At 27.2% G+C, this 22,120-nt stretch overlaps 3 protein-coding genes across 3 annotated transcripts in view; all 3 read left to right on the plus strand.

Annotated features, from left to right (window-relative positions):
* The first annotated feature begins 156 nt into the window (after positions 1–156).
* On the plus strand, positions 157–7,113 carry Spt5 (Transcription elongation factor subunit Spt5). The gene is given in 12 exon segments (XM_015325698.2): positions 157–713; positions 808–896; positions 1,446–1,701; positions 1,813–2,045; positions 2,148–2,513; positions 2,516–2,645; positions 2,755–3,106; positions 3,227–3,813; positions 4,017–4,372; positions 4,503–4,904; positions 5,018–5,193; positions 5,288–7,113. Coding segments are annotated over 12 exon segments (3,354 nt in total). The 5' UTR covers positions 157–543; the 3' UTR covers positions 5,525–7,113.
* On the plus strand, positions 6,052–11,599 carry LOC107068876 (uncharacterized). Its single transcript, XM_089178275.1, has 11 exons — positions 6,052–6,116; positions 7,165–7,309; positions 8,064–8,544; positions 9,044–9,122; positions 9,215–9,386; positions 9,489–9,570; positions 9,773–9,880; positions 9,947–10,103; positions 10,582–10,800; positions 11,259–11,328; positions 11,461–11,599. The coding sequence occupies exons 1-11, from the start codon at positions 6,052–6,054 to the stop codon at positions 11,527–11,529; spliced, it is 1,647 nt and encodes a 548-aa protein (XP_089034401.1). The 3' UTR covers positions 11,530–11,599.
* A 1,739-nt stretch (positions 11,600–13,338) lies between these two features.
* Ror (tyrosine-protein kinase transmembrane receptor Ror) overlaps positions 13,339–22,120 on the plus strand; it is a 244,764-nt gene continuing 235,982 nt past the window's right edge. The window contains 1 exon segment of the mRNA XM_015325750.2: positions 13,339–13,481. Coding sequence (XP_015181236.2) covers positions 13,409–13,481 — 73 coding nt within the window. The 5' untranslated portion in view covers positions 13,339–13,408.

The raw sequence follows: 22,120 nt of genomic DNA on the forward strand, positions 1-22,120 counted from the left end.
TCATATAGACAGAGGGCGTTCAGAGAAGCGATGCTAGATGGCGTAACGATCGACCACAGTTAATCACTAATATCTCATTGGTTGACAGTTACGCCAATAGGAAAATACGCATTGGAAACAGGATTTCCGTCCGCTTCTCATTATTAATCTGGACACCAAAGAGGAAGCATCTGTTTTTTACTTGGTGTAGTTCATAGTGCAATGTTGAATTAAAGAATTAACATTTTTTGTGTTACCAAACCATGTGTCTCGGTTCATTACCAAAAACAATATCTAAAATCTTATGTGGTGAAAATTATAAGTTCTAGTTCTAAATAGTATGGTGCATCTGCTGCACTCGATAATGCAGTTGGCAATTTTTACACTTTTTTAAGTTGATAGTACTGTCAGGGAATGTTATAAAAGTAACGTAAACGTAACCTCAAGAGTTTGTTTTACTTTGAATTCCATTAATCTAACTTTGTGTAAACGTGGTATACGTGGCATTAAAGTGTTTATTTCTTATGATAATAATATAATAATTGTTTAAGTGAAAAAAGAAAAATGTCTGAATCAGAGGGAAGTAACTTTTCCGATAATGAAAGTGAACATGGTGGAAGAGGTAGTGAAAGCGACCAGGAAGAAAATCGTAGCGTTTCTCGTAGCAGAAGTCCTTCCAGATCAGCCTCTAGGAGTCCTTCAAGATCTCGATCACGTTCTAGATCAGGATCTGGGTAAGTAGTGGCTTTTTTTTATTTTCTTGATAAGTTTGATTTCATATAATGCTCAGTTTCTAATTCTTTGTATCTACCATATTTGAACATTTAGGTCAGAAGATGGAGATGATAAAGCTGACGAAGCTGAAGAGGCTAGGTCTGATGAAGAGGAAGTCGTGGAACCAGAAGATGAACCAGAAGGTAAATTAATTTGAGTATATTCAATATTAATTGATTCATAAAAATTGAAATTTTATTTATTTAATATAAAATCTGGTTCAAAGATGCAATCAATTTAGTTTTAACTTTTATTGATACAAAAAATTTTGAATCTATCTTCAGTTTTTTAATATAGTAAAAAAATTCGGTACTTTTCCATTAGCTGGGCGTAAAAAAATTAAGATTGAAGAAAAAAAGGAAAACTCTGTTTTGAATGAATTCAGAGAATAGAGTACATGGCCCCAAACGAACATGGCTGTAAGAAAGAACCTTATGGTTGTAAGAAATTTAGCGGAATTCTACATTATTTTTTTTCCCGCCTGGCTAACAGAAAAGTACCAAAAATTCAATAAAAAAAAAGAATTAACAACAACATTTCATAATTAATTTATTGAGCCATGTTAAACTATATAAAAAAATTGTTCATTGATCTATTAACAACAGAATAATCTAAACTGATTATCAATTTAATGGCTCCACTTTGTTCATCATCTAGAAAATGAAATCAATAAAAGTTTTCTATGATTATAGGTGAAGATCTTGATGGTAGTAGCGAATATGATGAAGAAGAAGAAGAAGAAGATGAAGATAGGCCTAGAAAGAAAAAGAAAAAAGACAGATTTGGTGGATTTATCATTGATGAAGCTGAAGTAGATGATGAAGTAGAAGATGACGAAGAATGGGAAGAAGGAGCTCAAGAAATTGGTATCGTAGGCAATGAAGTGGATGAATTAGGACCTACTGCGAGAGAAATTGAAGGAAGACGTAGAGGCACTAATCTTTGGGAGTAAGTTTTAAATATTTAACATATTAAAAATTGATAACATATTGTTGCTAGCAGGACAAATATATGTTTCATAATTAACACTCATTTTTCATTAAAAATAATTTTTAACAGCTCTCAGAAAGAAGATGAAATAGAAGAATACTTGAGAAAAAAGTATGCAGATGAATCTGCAGCTGCTCGTCACTTTGGTGATGGTGGTGAAGAAATGAGCGATGAAATAACTCAACAAACTTTACTTCCTGGAGTTAAAGATCCTAATCTTTGGATGGTCAAATGTCGTATTGGAGAAGAAAAATCAACGGCGCTTTTATTGATGCGAAAGTTTATTACATATCAATTTTCTGGTATGACATGTTTTTTATTTCATTTCAAAATATATATTTGAATTAATTATTATTAAATAATTATTATATAATTAATTATTTGATTGACATTTTTTCTTGTAGGGGAACCACTTCAAATTAAATCAGTTGTTGTACCGGAAGGTGTAAAAGGTTACATTTATATAGAAGCATATAAACAACCTCACATAAAAGCTGCTATAGAAAATGTTGGTAATTTAAGAATGGGCATATGGAAACAACAGATGGTACCGATTAAAGAAATGACTGATGTATTAAGAGTCGTTAAAGAACAAACAGGATTAAAGGCTAAACAATGGGTCCGATTAAAAAGAGGCATTTATAAGGATGACATAGCACAAGTAGATTACGTTGATTTGGCACAAAATCAAGTGCATTTAAAATTATTACCAAGAATAGATTATACTCGGCCTCGTGGTGCATTGAGAACAGCTCAAAGTGAATCAGAAGCTTTAAAAGAAGGAAAAAGAGAAGACCACCTGCGAAACCATTTAATCCTGAAGCAATTCGTGCTATTGGAGGGGAGGTTACTAGCGATGGAGATTTCTTAATTTTTGAAGGCAACAGATATAGTCGAAAAGGGTAAATATATTTAGTATAATGCATATGCATATGTTGTGCCATTGTCTTATGATTCTATTAATTTCTAATATTATATTTTCTTATCAAAAATTTTGGATTATGTTTTCAGATTTTTGTATAAAAATTTCACGACAAGTGCTATTGTAGCAGAAGGAGTTAAACCGTCCCTTTCAGAACTAGAAAGATTTGAAGAAGCACCAGAAGGTGTTGAAATAGATTTAAGTGGAGCTCCAGCAACAGGAACACCTGCTGGAAAAGAAGATCAAGCGGTAACACATTCCTTCAGCAATGGTGATAATGTAGAAGTATGCGAGGGTGAATTGATAAATTTGCAAGGAAAAATAGTCTCAATAGATGGAAACCTAATAATGGTTATGCCAAAACATGAAGAACTGAAAGATGCTTTAGAATTCCGATCATGCGAGTTGAGGAAATATTTTGTTATGGGTGATCATGTTAAAGTAAGTATACGTTTTACTTTATATAGTACAAAATATAATTTATAGTAATTAATATTATAAGAATGGCCAATAATAATAATAATAATTATAATAATTGTAATAAATGTTTGATTTTACCAGGTAGTTGCTGGAAGATACGAAGGAGACACTGGTTTGATTGTTAGAGTGGAACCAAACAGAGTTGTTTTGTTCTCTGATTTATCAATGCACGAATTGGAAGTGCTTCCCAGAGATTTACAATTATGTTCAGATATGGCAACTGGTGTTGATAGTTTAGGCCAGTTTCAGTGGGGTGATTTAGTTCAACTTGATGCTCAAACAGTTGGCGTTATAGTTCGTCTTGAACGTGAGAATTTCCATGTTCTTTCTATGCACGGTAAAGTAATCGAAGCTAGACCACAAGGATTAACGAAACGTCGAGAAAATAGGAACGCAGTTGCGTTAGATTCACAACAAAATCCAATACAAAAAAAAGATATTGTTAAAGTAGTCGATGGACCACACGCAGGAAGAGGTGGTGAAATAAAACATCTTTATAGAAGTTTTGCATTCTTACATTCAAGAATGTTTGTTGATAATGGAGGCATATTCGTATGTAAAACAAGACATTTACAACTTTCTGGTGGAAATAAATCAGGTGTTACATCTATGTCACCAATCTCAGGATTTATGTCACCAAGAATTGCATCTCCGATGCATCCCAGTGGGTTAGTATTAAATCTTTTATTTGTTTTTTATATTAGGAGTACCAACAAATCTTTTCATACTTGATAGTTTAATTATTATTAAATATATTTATATTTTTAAATTTTATAATAAAAATGAAAAGATTTTTCGATACTTTCAATTTAATTTGATATTCATAATATATAACATAATATAATGAATATGTAAATAATTTTTATAATAGGGGTGGAATGGGCCGAGGTGGTGGTGGTGGTAGAGGCAGAGGTCGTGGTGGAGGTACAAGAAGAGACAGGGAATTAATAGGAACTACAATCAAAATAACTGGTGGACCTTACAAAGGAAACGTAGGCATAGTTAAAGATGCTACAGAAAATACTGCACGTGTAGAATTACATTCTACGTGTCAAACAATATCTGTGGATAGATCTCACATAGCGAACGTTGGAGTACCAACAAAAGATGGTGGTTTCAGCAGTTACAGTCGTACACCAGCATATACAGCTGGTGGACAAACACCAATGTATGCAAGAGATGGTTCCAAAACTCCTATGCATGGATCTCAAACACCTATGTACGAAAGTAAGTGTCATTTACAATTATATATCATCAATATTGCTATTTTATTATAAAATACTAACAAAAAATGTTTAAAAATTATACTCCAATAAATATCAACTATGAAAAATAATCGATAACATTTCTATTACAGATGGTTCACGTACACCTCATTATGGTTCTATGACTCCATCCCATGATGGTTCACGAACACCTGGTCAATCTGGTGCTTGGGATCCTACAATCACCAATACCCCAGCTAGAACAAATGACTTCGATGGTTATGGCATGGAAGAAGCTGGTTCACCAGGATATGTATCTGGTTATCCTTCTACTAGTAATCCTTTCACTCCTCAAACACCAGGTACTATGTATGGATCTGAGCAAAGTTACAGTACATATCAAGCGAGTCCTAGTCCTGCTGGTAGTGCGACTGCAAGTCCAAGTCCTGCAGGTTATGTTGCTACACCATCACCAAGTGGAACTGGATATACTACAAGTCCTCATGGAGCATTCGCTACTCCCTCACCAATGGGTTACAGTCCTATGACACCAGGTAAGAAAATGCAACCTATTTAGCTTTAATGGAAATTCACTTTCCAGTTTTGTTGAAATATTTCATAAGATAAAATATCCTGTTTTATTAAATAATATTAATTTGTATTACAGGAGTAGCAGGAAGTCCTTATAATCCACAAACACCAGGTTCAGGTTTAGATGCTGGATCTGGTTCTGGAATGATTAATAATACTGAATGGCACACAACAGATATAGAAGTACGAATACGAGATTCCCATCCGGATCCTGCATTAGTTGGACAGCAGGGTATAATAAGAGGAATTTCTGTAAGTATTACAAATAACTTGTGATACTATTCATAAACTTTATTTATATATATTAATAAATAATTTATTATAATAATAATTTCTTATCAATTAGGCCGGTATGTGTGCTGTGTTTCTACCAGTAGAAGACAGAGTCGTAAATTTGGTTTGCGATCAATTGGAACCTGTAGTACCTTCAAGAGGAGACCGAGTGAAAGTAATCGTTGGAGAAGAACGAGAAGCTGTTGGAACTTTACTTTCGATAGACAATCAGGAAGGTGTTGTTAAATTGAACACCGACGAAGTTAAAATGTTACATTTACGATTTTTATGTAAAATGAAGTCGTCCTAATCTTTCCATTTTTACATCTACAAAATTTGAAAGTAATATACGCATTTTGAAATATTAATATTAATATTATAAACGAATTAGGCTTAAGTTATTTATTAGGAAAAATTATGATTAAGCCATCAAGAGTATATTCTTTTTCTGTGGATATATTTACAGTGACTCATGAAAGAATTTGAACATTTAACATGAAATATTTTTCATTTCTATGTTGTATTTGTTTTATTATTGATATGTACTATGATTTGAAATAATCAACAAATTTGCAACATAGGTATAATATCTATATAGGTATCTATATAACTTTTTTTTTTAATGAAATGGTTGTTTATTCGATTTTAATCTCAAATGCGAAGTTTGCTGCGTTAGAAATGGACGACAAAATCGTGACGGAAGGGGATAAAGAAATTGATTGAAATAAGGTCATAAAACGATTTTTGAGGAAAACATTTGTTTGAAAAGCTATACAAAAAAAAATACAAAGAAAAAATTGTACGGATAGAGACAATCGAAATTTGTTTATACGGAGCATGAAACCACATTTTTTATGGTTTCTTTTAATACTTGTAATAAGTATAACTTCTGACAAACAAAGGTATCTAATTCGTATATGTAATTTAAATTATAATTCAGAATGTATCACCTAATGTCTTCAACAACAACAAAATTCATTACAAAAGTTAGGAAACGTGAGATTAAACAATTAGTTGTGGTAATCTCTTTAAAAAGTGTGTACATTAATTGTGTCGTCAAAATGAAGCGATGACGAGTGCGCTCGTCAAATACAGAGTACGTGTAATTATAATATTGAATTAAGTTGTAATCAAATTATAGTTTTATTTCCTTTTTTTTTTTGATAAAGTAAATTTTATAATTAACAAATTATTGTAAAAAATCAGTCACTTAGAAACATGATTAGAATCAGATTACGAAACACAATGATATTTCGTAAATTGAACAATAATATCTTTATTTTTTTCCGAACATTATTTTTGCAAAATTATTGTAAAATACATTTTTGTGTATCATTATTTTTTAAAGATATGCTTGATATATAATGTGGAAAATACTTTCCATTGACATGTATAGGCGGTTAGGTTTAGTTGGCTGAATTTGTTCTACTTTGTTAGATTATATGTATAGCATTTTTATAATAAAAATTATTTTTTGTTTTATTTTTTGTCTTCGTCTTTAGATATTTCTAACATTTTGAAATTTACGAATATATTTTAGTTTCTACTGAAATTTCAATTTAATAGTAAGTTTACGAGTAATGAGAAAAAATAACTAGGAAATTGATGAATAAAAAAAAGAAATATGTATTTTGTAGTATACATCATACAACGTTTAAAAATTAGAATGCTGAGAGAAGGAAAATGATTTCGAATATATGTATTTGTATTATTGAATAAATAAAATTTCTGTAAATCTAGTATTAAATAGGAAATAGAAATTAATTTTTCCGTATGACGAGTATATTCGTCAATCACGATTAACTGATTAACGAATGTCATACTTGCATTATTATTAAGTATATTTAAAAAATATTATGTAAAATATAATGTTCGAATTAAAATCGAAAAATTTAATAATGTTGCTTTATTATAATCCTGTTTATCATATTACCTGTCTTATTAATATAGAACAACAGGTAACAAAGTTTTGAAAAATAACGAGAACATTGGTACGGTATTATTTGAGAGGAGTGATTGCATGAAACGTTGTTGGTCAAACGAGGAATTTACTATTTTGAATAGTCGACGTATGTTTCAAGATATTTTACCTAAGGTACAAATTACATGTGATGATGATAATAGGATAAAAAGAGACTTTGAGTTGTTACGCAGTTTTCATTAATTATCAGCAATTATTGAATTTGAGAAAATATATGAAAAATACAGTTGTTATTTGATCCATTGGATATATGGTACCTGATAAGATATTAAGGTAAATGAAAATACTCGGTTATGTTTTATTCAAATATTTTATCCATATTACTTTGGTATTTAAAATATATTGGAGTATTTATATTTTCAAAATATTGTTGACTGAATTTAAAAAAAGTATAAAAAATATAGATTTTACTGCACGATCTGTTAAATTCCAAGGTAGATGAATATCTGGTTATTAGGAATATGTTTCTCAAAGCTTTCTAAATAATAATAAAAACATTTAAAACAACAGCAATAATAATAATAATAATAATAATAATAATAATAATACAAAAAATTAATTAAATTTATATTAATTGTTTACACAAATTCAAATACAATTTTTTAAAATAATAATAAACTGTGTAAAATTGTAAGTAACAGGATTCATGATAATGTGAGTTGTATTGCCGTAAGTCTTTTTAGATTTGTATTTTTCATTTACCTGGGTGTCTTACTCAAATACTTTGGTACTTTGCGAACTGAGTAAAATTTTTGATCTGTAAATCTAATTAGCTGATTTTTTATTTTTAAACATTGCATAACAACTCTTTACGTGATGATACTTAATATGATTATTGTATTGTATCAGATTTATTGTAACATTGTAGGTGAATGCGATTGATTATCAGAACGATCAATACATAGCTTTGTTAATGGATTATTTTCACATTTGTTTTGAATCCGTACGCAAGCTTTCAATAGGAAAATCGAAACATTTGATGTTGAAAGCTCTGGCCGATGTAATGGGTGGTTATTTGCGAGCTTACATATTACCACTTACCAAACAATCATATTACGCAGGAAATATCAAGTATCATAACGCAAAAAAACTTTTCGAGCTTTACGATGAATTAAAAGATTTTCTTCATACAAATGGCGTTGGTTGGTCCAAACCACGTCCTGAAATTACACCTATGAAAATGTCGTTAATTATAACAACACCATCGGAATCTTCCGTAGCTTGTAATGGATTAATTACATTTCCTATTCGTGATGATAAAGATACTCGTCATTTACAAAGAAGACACGCTCGTAGAAAGATAAAACGATTTATTTCTCGAATTAGATTGAGAAGATTTTTACATACAGGTATTTTTTTATATTATAATGATTGGTTTTAATTTTTAATTGTTCTTAATATTATTTGATATGGAGTTATACTATTAATAATATATTAGTATAATTATACTATTGCATATTAAATATAAATTATACTTGAAATAGAAATATCAAATATTTTTTATGATTTACTAAAAAAATATTTAATTATATAATTATATTATAGTATAGTTTATTTATTTATATTATAAATTAAACTCTAGAAGTATAATGTATATTTGAAAAAATTATTAACAACTGTCTTTAATCTAAATTTCTTTTATTTTTGTTAGAAAAGTATTTAATATAAAATTAGTATAATTATACTACAAATATAGTTTTTAATTTAAATTAATATTATAGTTATACTATAATATAGACAATATAATTTAATAATTAAACTATCAGTTATAGAACATTTTGTATATTTATTAAACACTTCATAACATTAAAAATAATTAACAATAATTTTTGAAATGTTCAATTTAAGGATACAACGATGTTTACAATACTGACGAATCAGCGATTGTTCCAATTCCTTTTTTGGATGACGAAACTGATCCGAACAGGTTTATCTATAAATTTGAATTTTCAAATGTATTTTCAATGTTTTCTTTATATTTTTTGTCTCGTATTAATATAATTGAATAATACCTAACAGTATCGCAGTACCATTCAAATCGGACAGTCTTCAGTCTTTGTATTCTCCACAATCGGCATTCATTCTCGTTAAATATTACACGGCTAGTGTGAAGTGTATTGTATCGAAGACAAAAACGAAAGCTGCGTTGGATAATTTTAATAGTAACTTCTTCTCTTGGCTGCAGCAATCAGTACGTTGTGAGTTTTATTATTACTTTTTTTTATTACTTATTTATTTTATTTCATTTTAATTTATAATATTAAGAAAATTCAAATATTATTTTACGTTATAGGTAAAGGAACGTTTGAACGATGAAAAATGGTATCCAGCGTTCGGTGGAGTTTCTAGAATCATTTTCACTCTGAAAAAAACAGGTATTTTGTATACACAAAAATGAAGTCTTGAAAAAACAAAAAACAATAAAATTCCGTCCAGTTTTATGAATAACCAAGAAAATTCGTGTGCTGTTTTTAATCAATAAAGATAAACGATATACAACATAGAAACGGCACGAACATACTTGATTACCAGTTATATTGTAAAAAAAAAACAGATTTATGATTTTATTTTCTTCAGGTAATGAAAGAAATAAGAAAATCAAAAATAGTTTTAATGGAGTATTGCCAAAAATGGAGGTCGAATTTAATAGTTTGCCAATCGATGATGAACCACCCATTTATAAAGGTAAAGATTAGTAATAAAATAAAATTATTGATATACAGCATTCAATTAATTTATTTTTATGTTTAGATGATGAAGCTATAATGTTTGGAACTACCGAGTTGATTATAATCGCAGTAGTGAGTGCATTATTGGTTTGGTTGTTGGTTGGTTTGAGTTTAGTTTGCTACAAATATCTCAGTAGACACTCGGAGGAATGTTCACCGTGTGAATCACCGAACACACCGTAAATTTATTTCTTACATTAACCACTTGACATACAAATAAAATACGCGCGTGGCGTTTTATTTTGAAATTTACATTGCTTTATAAAATTCAATAAGGTTGATAATTAACCCTTTTACACTCGAGGGCTCTTTTACGGAGACAATAAAAAAAAAATAAAAATTGAAACAAATTCAATTCAGTCTACAACATATCAATTATGATTTTTCTTTTAATTACACATATGTCATTTATTTATAATACGTGAATATGATTTTTTTTTCTATTGAAATTGCTTTGTAAGTTGTTGATAATATGTGAAATGAAAAATATAACTTCGAGTGCAAAGGGTTAATTAAGTAATACTATAAAATAATAATTTAATAATTTTGTAACGTGTGATAAAGCAGAAACAGCCTCTCCGAGATGTCATTGTATGTCAAGTGGTTAATATTGTAAACTAAGATAGAATAATCCTATTAATGTGATTATTTTTCTAGTGTCGCAGTGTTATACGAAAATACGGACTATTCTAAGGGTGAAAGGTGCACCTCGAAAACGATCGTCCCGAAGGGACCGATAGAAAAGCTAAAGGAGTGGTACAAAAACAAGTTCGGACGATGTCCTGGAGGCTGTCAGGATCGATACGACGAGGAACGTTGTTTAGCTGCTATTAGTTACAGCAGCAAAGACACAATACCTGGAAGCAGAGTTTGCCAGTAAGATGAACAATAAAAACAAACAAAGATATACAAACATTTCTTATTGGGTTGGTGCAAATGTAATTACGGATTTTTAATATCGAGTTTCAAAAAGTATTATATTTTAAATGTCGGGCTATTGTTAAATAATCAATAATGAGTTGTACTGTAATTTCTTCAGTTGTAAATTTGGTTAATTTTTTACAATAATTAATTCATAATTAATTACCTAAATTTTGCCTAAAAAATAATAAAATAAATAAAATAAATATAAAAAAATATATAAAAAAAAATAAAAAATAAAAAATAAAAAAAAATAAAAATAAAATAAAAAAATGATCTAAAATTGCCTAATTAAATCTTTATTTATTACATGATAGTAATTAGATAAAAGTAATGTAAAAATCGTAATTATTTATGCATCAATTCAATATTTTTCAAAATTCTGTTTAAAGATACGTTTTTATTTGTTAAAGGAGGAAAAAGTACGTGAAATCAACTTCAGCATCCCCTTCGAGTTCTCCGGTAGAACGAACAATATTCAGGGTAAACATTACATAAATATTTTTTAATATAAACATATATGATGTACATGTATATGAGTGTGTAAGTGAAGAGAACATTTGAAAGACATTTACAACATTTTATTTTTTATCTTTTCGTTTATTTTCTTTTTAGCAAAGCGTTTGCTACAGTTCCGATGCTTCGAGCACAGTATCCGAGGATCCAGGAAAACGAAGAAGATAATTAATAACATGTCGTCTTTTTAGCAGTATAATTTTGATCTATATAGATGTACTCACATATAAATGAAGATAAACTTAGATCTTTTGATAGAGAAAAAAAAGGATTACGGTATCATTAAAAATAATTATTGATATATGTGGTATTAACACTTTAATGGCCGCTCACACAACATGTGTGTGGAACATTGGCCGTTATTTTATTTATAATTTTATATATATTAAATTAAATTTGTTGTTTTTTGTTTTATGTTAATATTTTCGTGAATAATAATAAAGTTTTTTTTCAATTAATTCTTGAAAAATATTACCGGGCCCCTGACGATGTTTGACTGCGTACACACGTGCGGCCATTAAAGTGTTAATAATGACAGTGTTCTAACAATAAGTCAAAAAATGACAATAATTTTTATATTTAATATTATTACGATAATTAATTAAATAATAAATTGTAAGATTAATTTTTTTTCAATGTTTTTGATTTATTGTTAGTTATAAACTGTCATATATTAATCGGCACATAGTATTTGAAATATTGAAATATACTCTATAATATAATAGACAAAAGAAACGTAAATAAAAACAAAATAGAAAGAATTATAACAATACGTGAAAGATCAACGTGTGTATTACACGATTCAACTGCAACTTGTTGCAAGCATTAAAGAAGAGAGGAAGGGATCGAAAGTAAAGAACAGAGGCATTGCTATTGGTTGAGATGTAGAAGATACAAGATAGAGAGGGATATAATGTGCGGGAGAGAGAGGGTGAGAAGCTGCGCGAACTGGATGCGCCATCTTGAATCCATCGAACAGTACCACAACGGAGGGGATGTCAGTCTCGTGCAGCACATCGTTGCAAGTGGATCGAAGGGTTTTCTTTGCTTCTTTACGAAGATAGAGAAAGTCACACGCGTTTTATTGATATTTGGTGATAACATTCAAAATTTTATATAAAAAAAGAAATCAAACAATTCAAGAATACTTATAACATTTGTGTGATGATTTGTTTACGTAGAACATGAATTTTTTCGAATTAATCGAGAACGCGAACAAATCATTTCGATCATCTTCACAATCGAAACGTCATTTTTGAAAATTCTTTCGTATTTAATTAAATTCTGTGTACTTTGGATAAATTAGTTAGTAAGACGTTTTAATTTTTTAAATCTTTTGCGACAATCGTCAATTGTGATTGGACGTTTTTAAAGGTTATCTACTTGTTAAATGATTTGAATTTTTTGGCGCGTAATTGAACAAATTTAAATATTGAAAAATCAAGATGAATGATAAGTTTGTCAACGTTGCTAAAAGATTTCTATTCTTATGAGACATGAATAATGGACGAGTCTATTATATTCTTGGATGTAATAATATCGAAATAAGTAAGTTTTAAAAAAGGAATAGGTAACGTGGTCTCGATAGAACGTTTTTTTTTTTTGAATATAAGCGCGAAGCCCGCGCGAAATATTTGAAAGCGTGCTTTGTCGCGCGTTTTCAAAGGTGGAAGCACAAAGCGTTTGACGATTGATAAATATTTTTTAAATAACGAAAAATAACGTGGAATCATTTGAAATAAATTGAACAATTTTTAAAACAATAGATAAATTATTTATTTAATTATAAAATTGTCGTTGTTATAATAATTAATTTTTTGTTCGAATTTGACTTATTTTTTTTGTGTGTTTCTTGTTTATTTTTTTTTCTAATGTGTGTATATCCTCTGTGTGTTATAAAGTGTTAATCAAATCAGGCTTTTGTGTGTGTTCGGTCGGATAAGAAAAAAGAAACTAAAGTTTTGTCATAATATAAAAGAAAGAGACACTTATATATATATATAGATAAAAATAAATACGAAAGAAGAAAGCAACAGCAACGTGCAACATGGAAGCTGGGGATTCCAGGAAACTGTCTCTCCTGCTATGCCTCTTCCTTATTTTCGCAGACGTCTTACAAGGTAAGTACTTAAGTACTTCTTTTCTTTTTTCTTCTTTTATCTTTACCTCTTTGGATATATAAGATTTTTTTATTTTTTTATTTCGAGACCATAAATATATATTTGTATCGTATATGGGCTTGTTTATTGGGGTACAGGATCAAGTTATTGGCACAAATTATATTTTTCCTCTAATAACTGTTATTTGGTTAAATTGTTATTATTTTTTTAATTTTTTTTTTTTTTTATATATTTGTTCTAGAAGTGTGAAGTTTAAAAAGTTTAAAAACATTGTATGGAATAATGGAAAATTTATAAAAATTATAAATGATTGGTAAGATATATATTACTATTTAAAATTATAAATGATTGGTAGTATATATATTACTATTAATAGATTATTAATAGATTATATATTACGATTAATAGAAAAATTAAGTATTTTAATTAAAATATTTGTTAGTATAACAATTAGATAATATTTATAATAAGGTATTCTTAATATTATATATTAATAATACTAGTAATATATATTATAGTAATTATAATATATAATATATATATTGTTAGTATTTATAATAAAATATCAGTATACAATATATAAGTATTAGTATTATATCCACCAATTAGTATACAAACCATAAATATTTTAATTAAAATATTTGTAAATCTAATTAGTTAGTATTTTAAATAAATAATCAATATTAAAAAATATCAATATAAACTTTTTATCAGCATATAACCGTAATACAACCTAAACACAGTTCTGCTTCTGTTGTAAAGATTAATAAATTATTATTAATATTGAATAAAATATTTTAATATATTAACTATTTATTTAACAAAATACTGGTAAAAAGTTAAAAAAGTTAATAAATAGTAATCTAATAAATAATAATTATTAATAAATAGTAATTATTAAAAAATATAGTGGAAACCACATAAAAGTTCATTTTCATCTAAAAACTATTTTTTCTTTTTTTATTATACACTAGTTCCAACTTTATATATTGTAATACATCTATTTAAATTTTACATTTGAGAGATATATTAATAAATAAAAATAAATGTAATAATTGTACATTATGCAGAAACATATATATAGAATATTATAGGAAAATTTACTCTGTCAAATAATCTCATTTATTGTCAGTATTTTATATATATATATATTTATATGTATTGAAGAGATTTAGTTGGACCTGTTTGACATTCGCATTTCATATGAACTTTCTACATCCATATGTACATTGAAATAATAATTTAGATAATTCGACTAAATGTTAATTTATCTCTCTATAGATATATTTCTATCTCTTTTTAGTTGAATTCATCTCAAAATCATTTCTATAAATGATCTATTATTCTCATTAGGTCTCTAAACAGATTTAATTGTAATTTCTCGTTTCAATCGAAGATATTATCATTATTTAACGAACGAATTAACGAAACAAAACTAAACTAAACCAAACGAAACGAAACGAAACGAAACGAAAATGGAACGCAACATAACGTAACGATTTATTATCAAATATATCGTGTATCCTCTTTAGCTGGCGTGTAGTAACGAGTTAAAACGTTCTCGCTAATGGCTATAGGATAATTAAGTGAAAATATACAGGGCTCTCGATTAAAAGTAATTTCATTCGAGAGCATTAACAAATAATTGAGCTTTAAGCGTGCCATTTGAAAATGGAACGCTGCTGTTTGATATACATGTATATATATATATATATATATATGTACACACCTATATACAGACACAACAAAAAAAAATATCTTCAGATACGCAAAATAACACACATATATATACATTTAGACATATACACATATAATAAACAAGTACGTTCGAATAACCGATATAGAAAACGTAACTCTTTGTTGAATCCGTTTGAATAGCCCGCGGTTACTCGGTCTCCTAGACACTTTTTCGATATCGACAGCAGCTGTCGTTGATTCAATTAAAATTGAGAGAATATCACAGATGCTACATAAAGAAAGTATTTTGCAATATAATAATTCCTTACCCCATAATACTTGCGACGATTTATTTTCGTTTGGGTAAATACTTTTCTTCGTTTTTTAATACAAAAGTTATACAAATTTTTGTTTTCTTTTTGTGTACATTTTGTATTTAATCATTTGTAAATCATTTTGTGGTTGATGTTTAGTTTATTATCGATATTTGAATTTATTATATAATATTATTATAATATTATTATATTATAATAATATATCGATTATTAATTTTTTCCAATAATCCAGTAAAAAAATATTTTCTTTTCAAATTTGTTTTTTAGTTATTTACTAATGAACTTTGGAGTTCATTTTTTTTGAGGGTTGAATATTGCATTTATCATTCCTCTGATAAAATACTAATAATTCAAAATTATTAGCAAATAAAATCCATTCCTCTTATTTTATTTCAAGCTGAAAGTTCAATAACTTCTTTCCTTGATGATTGTGTAACTTTTGAAGAAATAGTGGAACTACGTGTGTAGTTGAGTGACGAATTATGCTAATAGTTTGTCAATCATTGTAATTAATGCATAAATAAATGATATTTTATCATAATAAATAATATTTTATTATACATTTATATATAATAAATGATATTTTACGGACTGCTTGTTAATAATATTATAATAAATGTTCAAAAATATCTATAAATCGTTATGGCATTATCGAAAAATAGTTATGAAAATATTTGAAAAAATATTCTTCATAAAATTGCTCAAATATTGAACAAAGGAAATTATCCATAGGACATTATTTTACCGAACTATAGAAATAGTTTGTTAAACGTTTAGGTATATCGCATTCGAGAACGTTTGAGGAACATTTCAAGTTCCATCGCGATTAAATTCATCTATTTAAACGTTCAGCTTTTATGGAAGAGAAGCTTCCCTAGAGCTTGTCCTAGTTTCATAAAGTTCGTGGTCAAAAGTTTGTTAACGTATTGTAGATAAACGTTTAAATTAAAACTCTAAACGAAACGAGACTATCAATCTGTTCTTACATTCACTTTATTTATTATAATAAAATATAAAGCTGATTTCACACAGAAATACAAATATGAGATAAATGTTTATATAATAATATAAAGAAAAAAAAAAAATATATATATATATATATATATATATATATATATATATATATATAGATATAAAATTAGTTAATAATATTATTAATATTAATAATATTAAATAATTCATTTAAAAATGTGTTAATAAATTTATTTAATGACAAATTTTTTAATCAATTTTAAAAATACGTTGAATTTTATTTTAATTTATTATATTGGTATTTTTTAAATTTTTTATTTAATATTTACATCTTATTAAATTATCTCATGTTCCCATGTGAATTTGATTCAACGTTTTGATTGCAAAAAAAAATATTCCAAACAGTCAAGGTTACTTGGATTCACGAGATCAGTATCCTTACATTTAACAATATCTCAAGAGAATTGTCGTGTGAACGTTTCCATTGGGTGTATATGTAAATTCAGTATCATACTCCTATCTTATATATATATACTCGTGTGAAAGAAGTTTTAAAAGTACGTAGGTGTAATAAAAACGTGCTTTAATTCAACATTCTTTTCAATCCTTCAAATGTTTTGACTGTACGTTAACCTTCGTAAGGAAGAAAAATAAAGAGGATAGTACCAAAGGGATGAGTATAAACGAAAAGAATTGAAAAAGAAGAAAAAGAAAAGAAAAAAAAGAAAAAGAAAAGAAATATTTTTCTAAGAGTGAGTATGTAAATTTACAGTGGTGGTTGCTTGGTTAACAGGAATTCAAATAAGTGATTCTTAACAATCTTGAATAAACTCTAGGTCATTACTTCTGTTCATAAATTTTCTAAAATCTCAAAAAGAGAAAAAGGGAGAAAGAGACAGATATATAGAGAATTTACTTAAAATTCTGCAGTGTGTGTTTCTCTTTCTCTCTTGATGTACAATAGAAGAAAATCGTACAAAATGGGGTGGTTCGCTATAGTTCCGTGGTAGAGTTCGAGGAGTGAAATAAATTCGAAGTATCACCCTGGTAAAATATTGTCGTTGGTGCAGTTTATCACGTAACTCGAAGAAAACTATATTCTACAGTAGTAGTAGTGTAGTTATGGTGGTGGTTCTGGTAGTGGTGGTGGTGACATGCGTTCCTATCGTCGACAGAATTATAGTTGCCAGTTTAATACCAGAGAAAACACACGGGCTTTTGATGAGCAGAGATATTGACCTTGCGTTCGATATAGCTAAGTTGTCCCTTCAAAACTTTTGTTTTTACAAATACACACACACATATATATATAGTATAGTTTAATACAATATAGTAGAAATATACAGAATATTCTGGAGTTTACTGGTCAAATTGTGAGAGCATATTCTACAAGTGGAAATAAGAAAAAAAAAATGTTATTTGTAGTTTGAATAATCAAATGAAATTGTGAAATAGATAACAGTAAATTTTAGTAGATAAACAATACTACATTTTTCTGTATTTGTTAATATGAATTTTAAATTATATAATTTGTGGTTTTATTTTGATCTAGAAATGAATATCACTAGTAAAATATGTTTCTATAATTTAGCTGGTAAAATCCTTGGTATTCTTCAGTAATAAAAATTAGTTATGGAGTAAACAATTCAATATCAGTTCATATAAGTTTACAATTTATTAAAAGATTAAAGGTTTTCTTGATATCACAATAATAAATAAAATACAGAATGACTCACCATAAAAAATTAATGAACTAGTTATATATATATTATAACTATAGTGAATATATTATATACTATGCATATATGTTTTATATACAGTACGTATGGGAGAGAAGGGATTAGAGTGATTAGCGTATATCGTTAAGTTATATTGAGGTATGAATGAGAGGTGCATTTGAATAAAGATAGTTCTCACAACACATAATACAACCCTAGTTAATTAAACTGCACTACGATTCTCCTACACTACTAATTACTCCAATTATTCTGGCACAACTCTAGTTACACTAACTATTAAAAAACAAAGAGGATCTAACTAACAACGAGCACGTGGTTGGCATAAAGTTGCAATACTATGTTCCAGAGCTTTCACACACATTAGTTCTGAAGTGGGCAACTTTTTTAATAATTAAACTCATATACAATACTTTTATATACGATTTTTTAATACTTAGAAGTTTAATTATAATTTGGACATATATTTATACCAATTGTTTCTGTATAAACAATTTTAATATTGATATATTAATATAAAAGTTTAGGACAAATGACAATAAAATCCAATATTGTCTCGGAAACCGCACAGAGTGGCTTCAGGGGCCACAGTTTGCCCACTGTTGGCATGGAATAATGTTCACGTACTATAATTATGGACTAATTAGCGTGGACTACTACAAAATTAACTTAACAAAGTATGGGATGGGAAGTTGAAAGATATTGTTATGTGGTATATTGCATGAATGCATATCAGGTACCTAAAGTGGTGAATAACCCATCCATATATAAATTATTTTAATATTGTTATTTACCATACTACAATAGATTATAAATATGAGAGTTCTGAAAAAGTAACAGTAAAATCCAATATCATTTTATAATCAACAATTTGTCCATAGTTTTTTGATTATATGAATTTTTTTGTTACCATTTTTACCTAAATATTTCGAATTTATTTTAATTTATAATAAAATTAACATACGTTTATTTAATTATTTGACTTTTCGTTTATCAAACGATGGAAACGATTGATATGTTTTCTGTTTATTTTTTTATTTCTCATATTTTTGTCAAAGCAATTTTCTTGCATCGCAATCGAAGGGATAGGGTGTGGGTGGGGGATTCGTATATCACAAATAACGTAAAACGCATCCGTTAGTCGTTCAAACTCGAAAGGGGAAAGTATCAACGGTACTTCCGCGATGGGAAAGTGTTTCTATCGGGGGTTGGACAACGATCGATTTGGAAGCGCGTTGGACGATGATAAAGTTTGACGTGAATCTGAATAATAAATCCTCTTTGACGTACGATTTCACTTTCTAACGATAAACCCAACCAAGCAACCAAGCAAGCATCCATGCACGAAAGCTCGATTGAATTAGTTGAAAGCTTACATCTGTTTAAAATATTATCTTGGCTAATAAATGGTGTTGCAATTTTTTAATACGAAAATAATCGACAATTTCTGTAGCAATAATTTCAATGTTATACTAAAAATTTATTATATTATTGTTAATCTTTTTATTGTTAATTTTTCTCTTGAAAGATTTACAAATATAAGTGTAAGAATTCAAATTTTTATTTGGTCGGTAAATAATATTATTTGGAAATTTTTTATGTTCATTTATTTTTACAAAATATAAAATTTACAAGATTAAAAATTGAAATATTGACTTGTTTAATAAATAATATCAGAAATTTTTAATATAGTTTGAACCAAAAGTTTCAACGATATTCCAAATATCAATAATTCTTCTTCGAAACTTTTGAATGTTACATTATATCTTCAAGACGTAAAAGTATGAACTTAGAAATTCTTTTTCTGATATGAAGAAAAGTGCAAAGGTATTTTTAAAAAAACCACATATATATTTATATAAACCATATATATTTTATAAAAAACCATATAATAGAATTTATTGAAACATCATCCAACTTTTGATTATTTTAATAAAACTTTAATTTCAATTATATATAATTATACATTTCACCATTAATTATTAACAAATACACTAAATATTGATTAACAATAATAGATTTATTTTTCATGTAATATATATTTAACCCTTTGAGTGCTATGGACACATATATGTGTTTGGTAAAAATTACTAACATTATCGTTCGAACCATATACGTGTTTGTTAATATTTATGTAAAGTAATTTAATATTTATATTAATTTATTAAATTATATTCAAAAACAAAAACTTTAATTATTAAATATAATTTATTATTAATAAATTATTCTGTTTCTACAAAACAGTTTAGGTAACATATTCAGCAACTCAAAGGGTTAAAATATTCTAAGCTTCTTTCTTTATTTACAAAAATTTTAGTCTTAGCACTGAAAGTGCATCAAGTGTTTGGTAAAGAAAATATCCGAAAGAAGAAAAAGAAGAAATGCACAAGGATGAGAAATCAGGAAAGGGTAAAAAAATAAAAGTCACGAACCGCAGAGACACGACATACACATATACACATAAATATACATATACATATGCATATATACTATATGCGAACAGAGCAGGCAAAAGGGAGGAAAGAAAGTTGAGTTCGCGTAAAGTCAATGGCCGGCTAGCGAGGGCGTTAGAAATCCCTGACTTAAATTTAGATCCCCCCGTTATTATTTTTATTTCTAAAACTAAAGCTTTTCCTCCCCCTTTTTTTCCTATACACTCTTATTTTCTTTAACGTTCAATTAAAAGCGTATATTTATTATCTTCGTTGTTTTATTCTTTCGTAACATTTCAATTTCTTTTTTTGTATTTATTTTATTATTTATTATATATAGATATATCGTGTAGAAAATGCAAAAATTCTTAAAGAAGACAAAAATAATACTTCTGATTAATATATTTATATATTTTTATATAATTTTTATTATTTAATATATTTATTATAAACAAATTAAATTATTTAAATTATTTAATTTAATTTAATTATAATAATATAATAAAAAATTTATAAATTATTTATTATTTATTATATTATAATAATATAAATATATATAACATATATTTATTATATATATATTAATTTATATTATTTTTTTTATTATTATTTATATAATATTATATATATTGTATAATAAATAATATATTTATATAATATTAGACGAAAATATTACCCTTTGAAGTTATCACTGCGCATGATCGTTAAAAAAAATATATTTTAATTCAAATAAATATATAGAATGTTAAAAAATGTTCAAATCAGAACGTTGTAATCTTAAATTCGCATTATTAAGAATATTATTACCGGTGTAAATATGCGAAATGTTCGGAAAGTCATATAAACAACATTCAATATAAGAACTTTCATTGAGGATAACGTGCCAGTCTGAAGGTGAATTTCGAACAGGTCGGTACTCCTGACATATACTCGGTGTTTTTAAATTACAATACATAGTTTTTTTCGATTAATTAACAATTATTTTAATACTCTAATATACTCTACTTATAATTTAGATTTTTTTAACACATACGTATATTTTTTTTAACAATATACATTGATTTAACCTTTTGAGTGATGAATACTTTTAACTAAAATGTTTCGTAGGAACGGAATAATTTATTATTAACTAGATTTTAATAATAAATTATATTTAATAATTAAAGTTTTTATTTCTGCATATAATTTAACTAATTAATATAAACATTACATTATTTTACATTAATATTAACAGACACGTATATGCGTCGATAGACTTGTTTAAAATTTTGTTTTTGTTTACTACAATTATTAATAATATGAAAGAAAAACAAGGGTAATACAAAGAATGCAGAATAAAATTTTAAAAATGAAATTAAGTATGACAATATTTGCAATTTGTCATTTATGATATTTTTATGCTTAAGTATATAAAAACAATTGTGGTCACTCGAAAATATAAATTAATTATTAATAGTACAACAATTGTTAAATTATTAATTTTTTTT

The sequence above is a fragment of the Polistes dominula genome, unplaced genomic scaffold, assembly GCF_049000335.1.
Source record: "Polistes dominula isolate Pdom_NZ unplaced genomic scaffold, Pdom_raw_medaka contig_77, whole genome shotgun sequence".
NCBI classification, from domain to species: domain Eukaryota; kingdom Metazoa; phylum Arthropoda; class Insecta; order Hymenoptera; family Vespidae; genus Polistes; species Polistes dominula.

What these genes read in the sequence shown, in the direction of transcription:
- LOC107068876 (XM_089178275.1), top strand. Translation starts at nt 6,052, where the DNA reads ATGAAACCACATTTTTTATGGTTTCTTTTAATACTTGTAATAAGTATA. An exon ending in TCTCTTGGCTGCAGCAATCA is followed by an intron (nt 9,387 to 9,488) that starts GTACGTTGTGAG and finishes TTTACGTTATAG; the next exon opens with GTAAAGGAACGTTTGAACGA. An exon ending in TTTCACTCTGAAAAAAACAG is followed by an intron (nt 9,571 to 9,772) that starts GTATTTTGTATA and finishes TATTTTCTTCAG; the next exon opens with GTAATGAAAGAAATAAGAAA.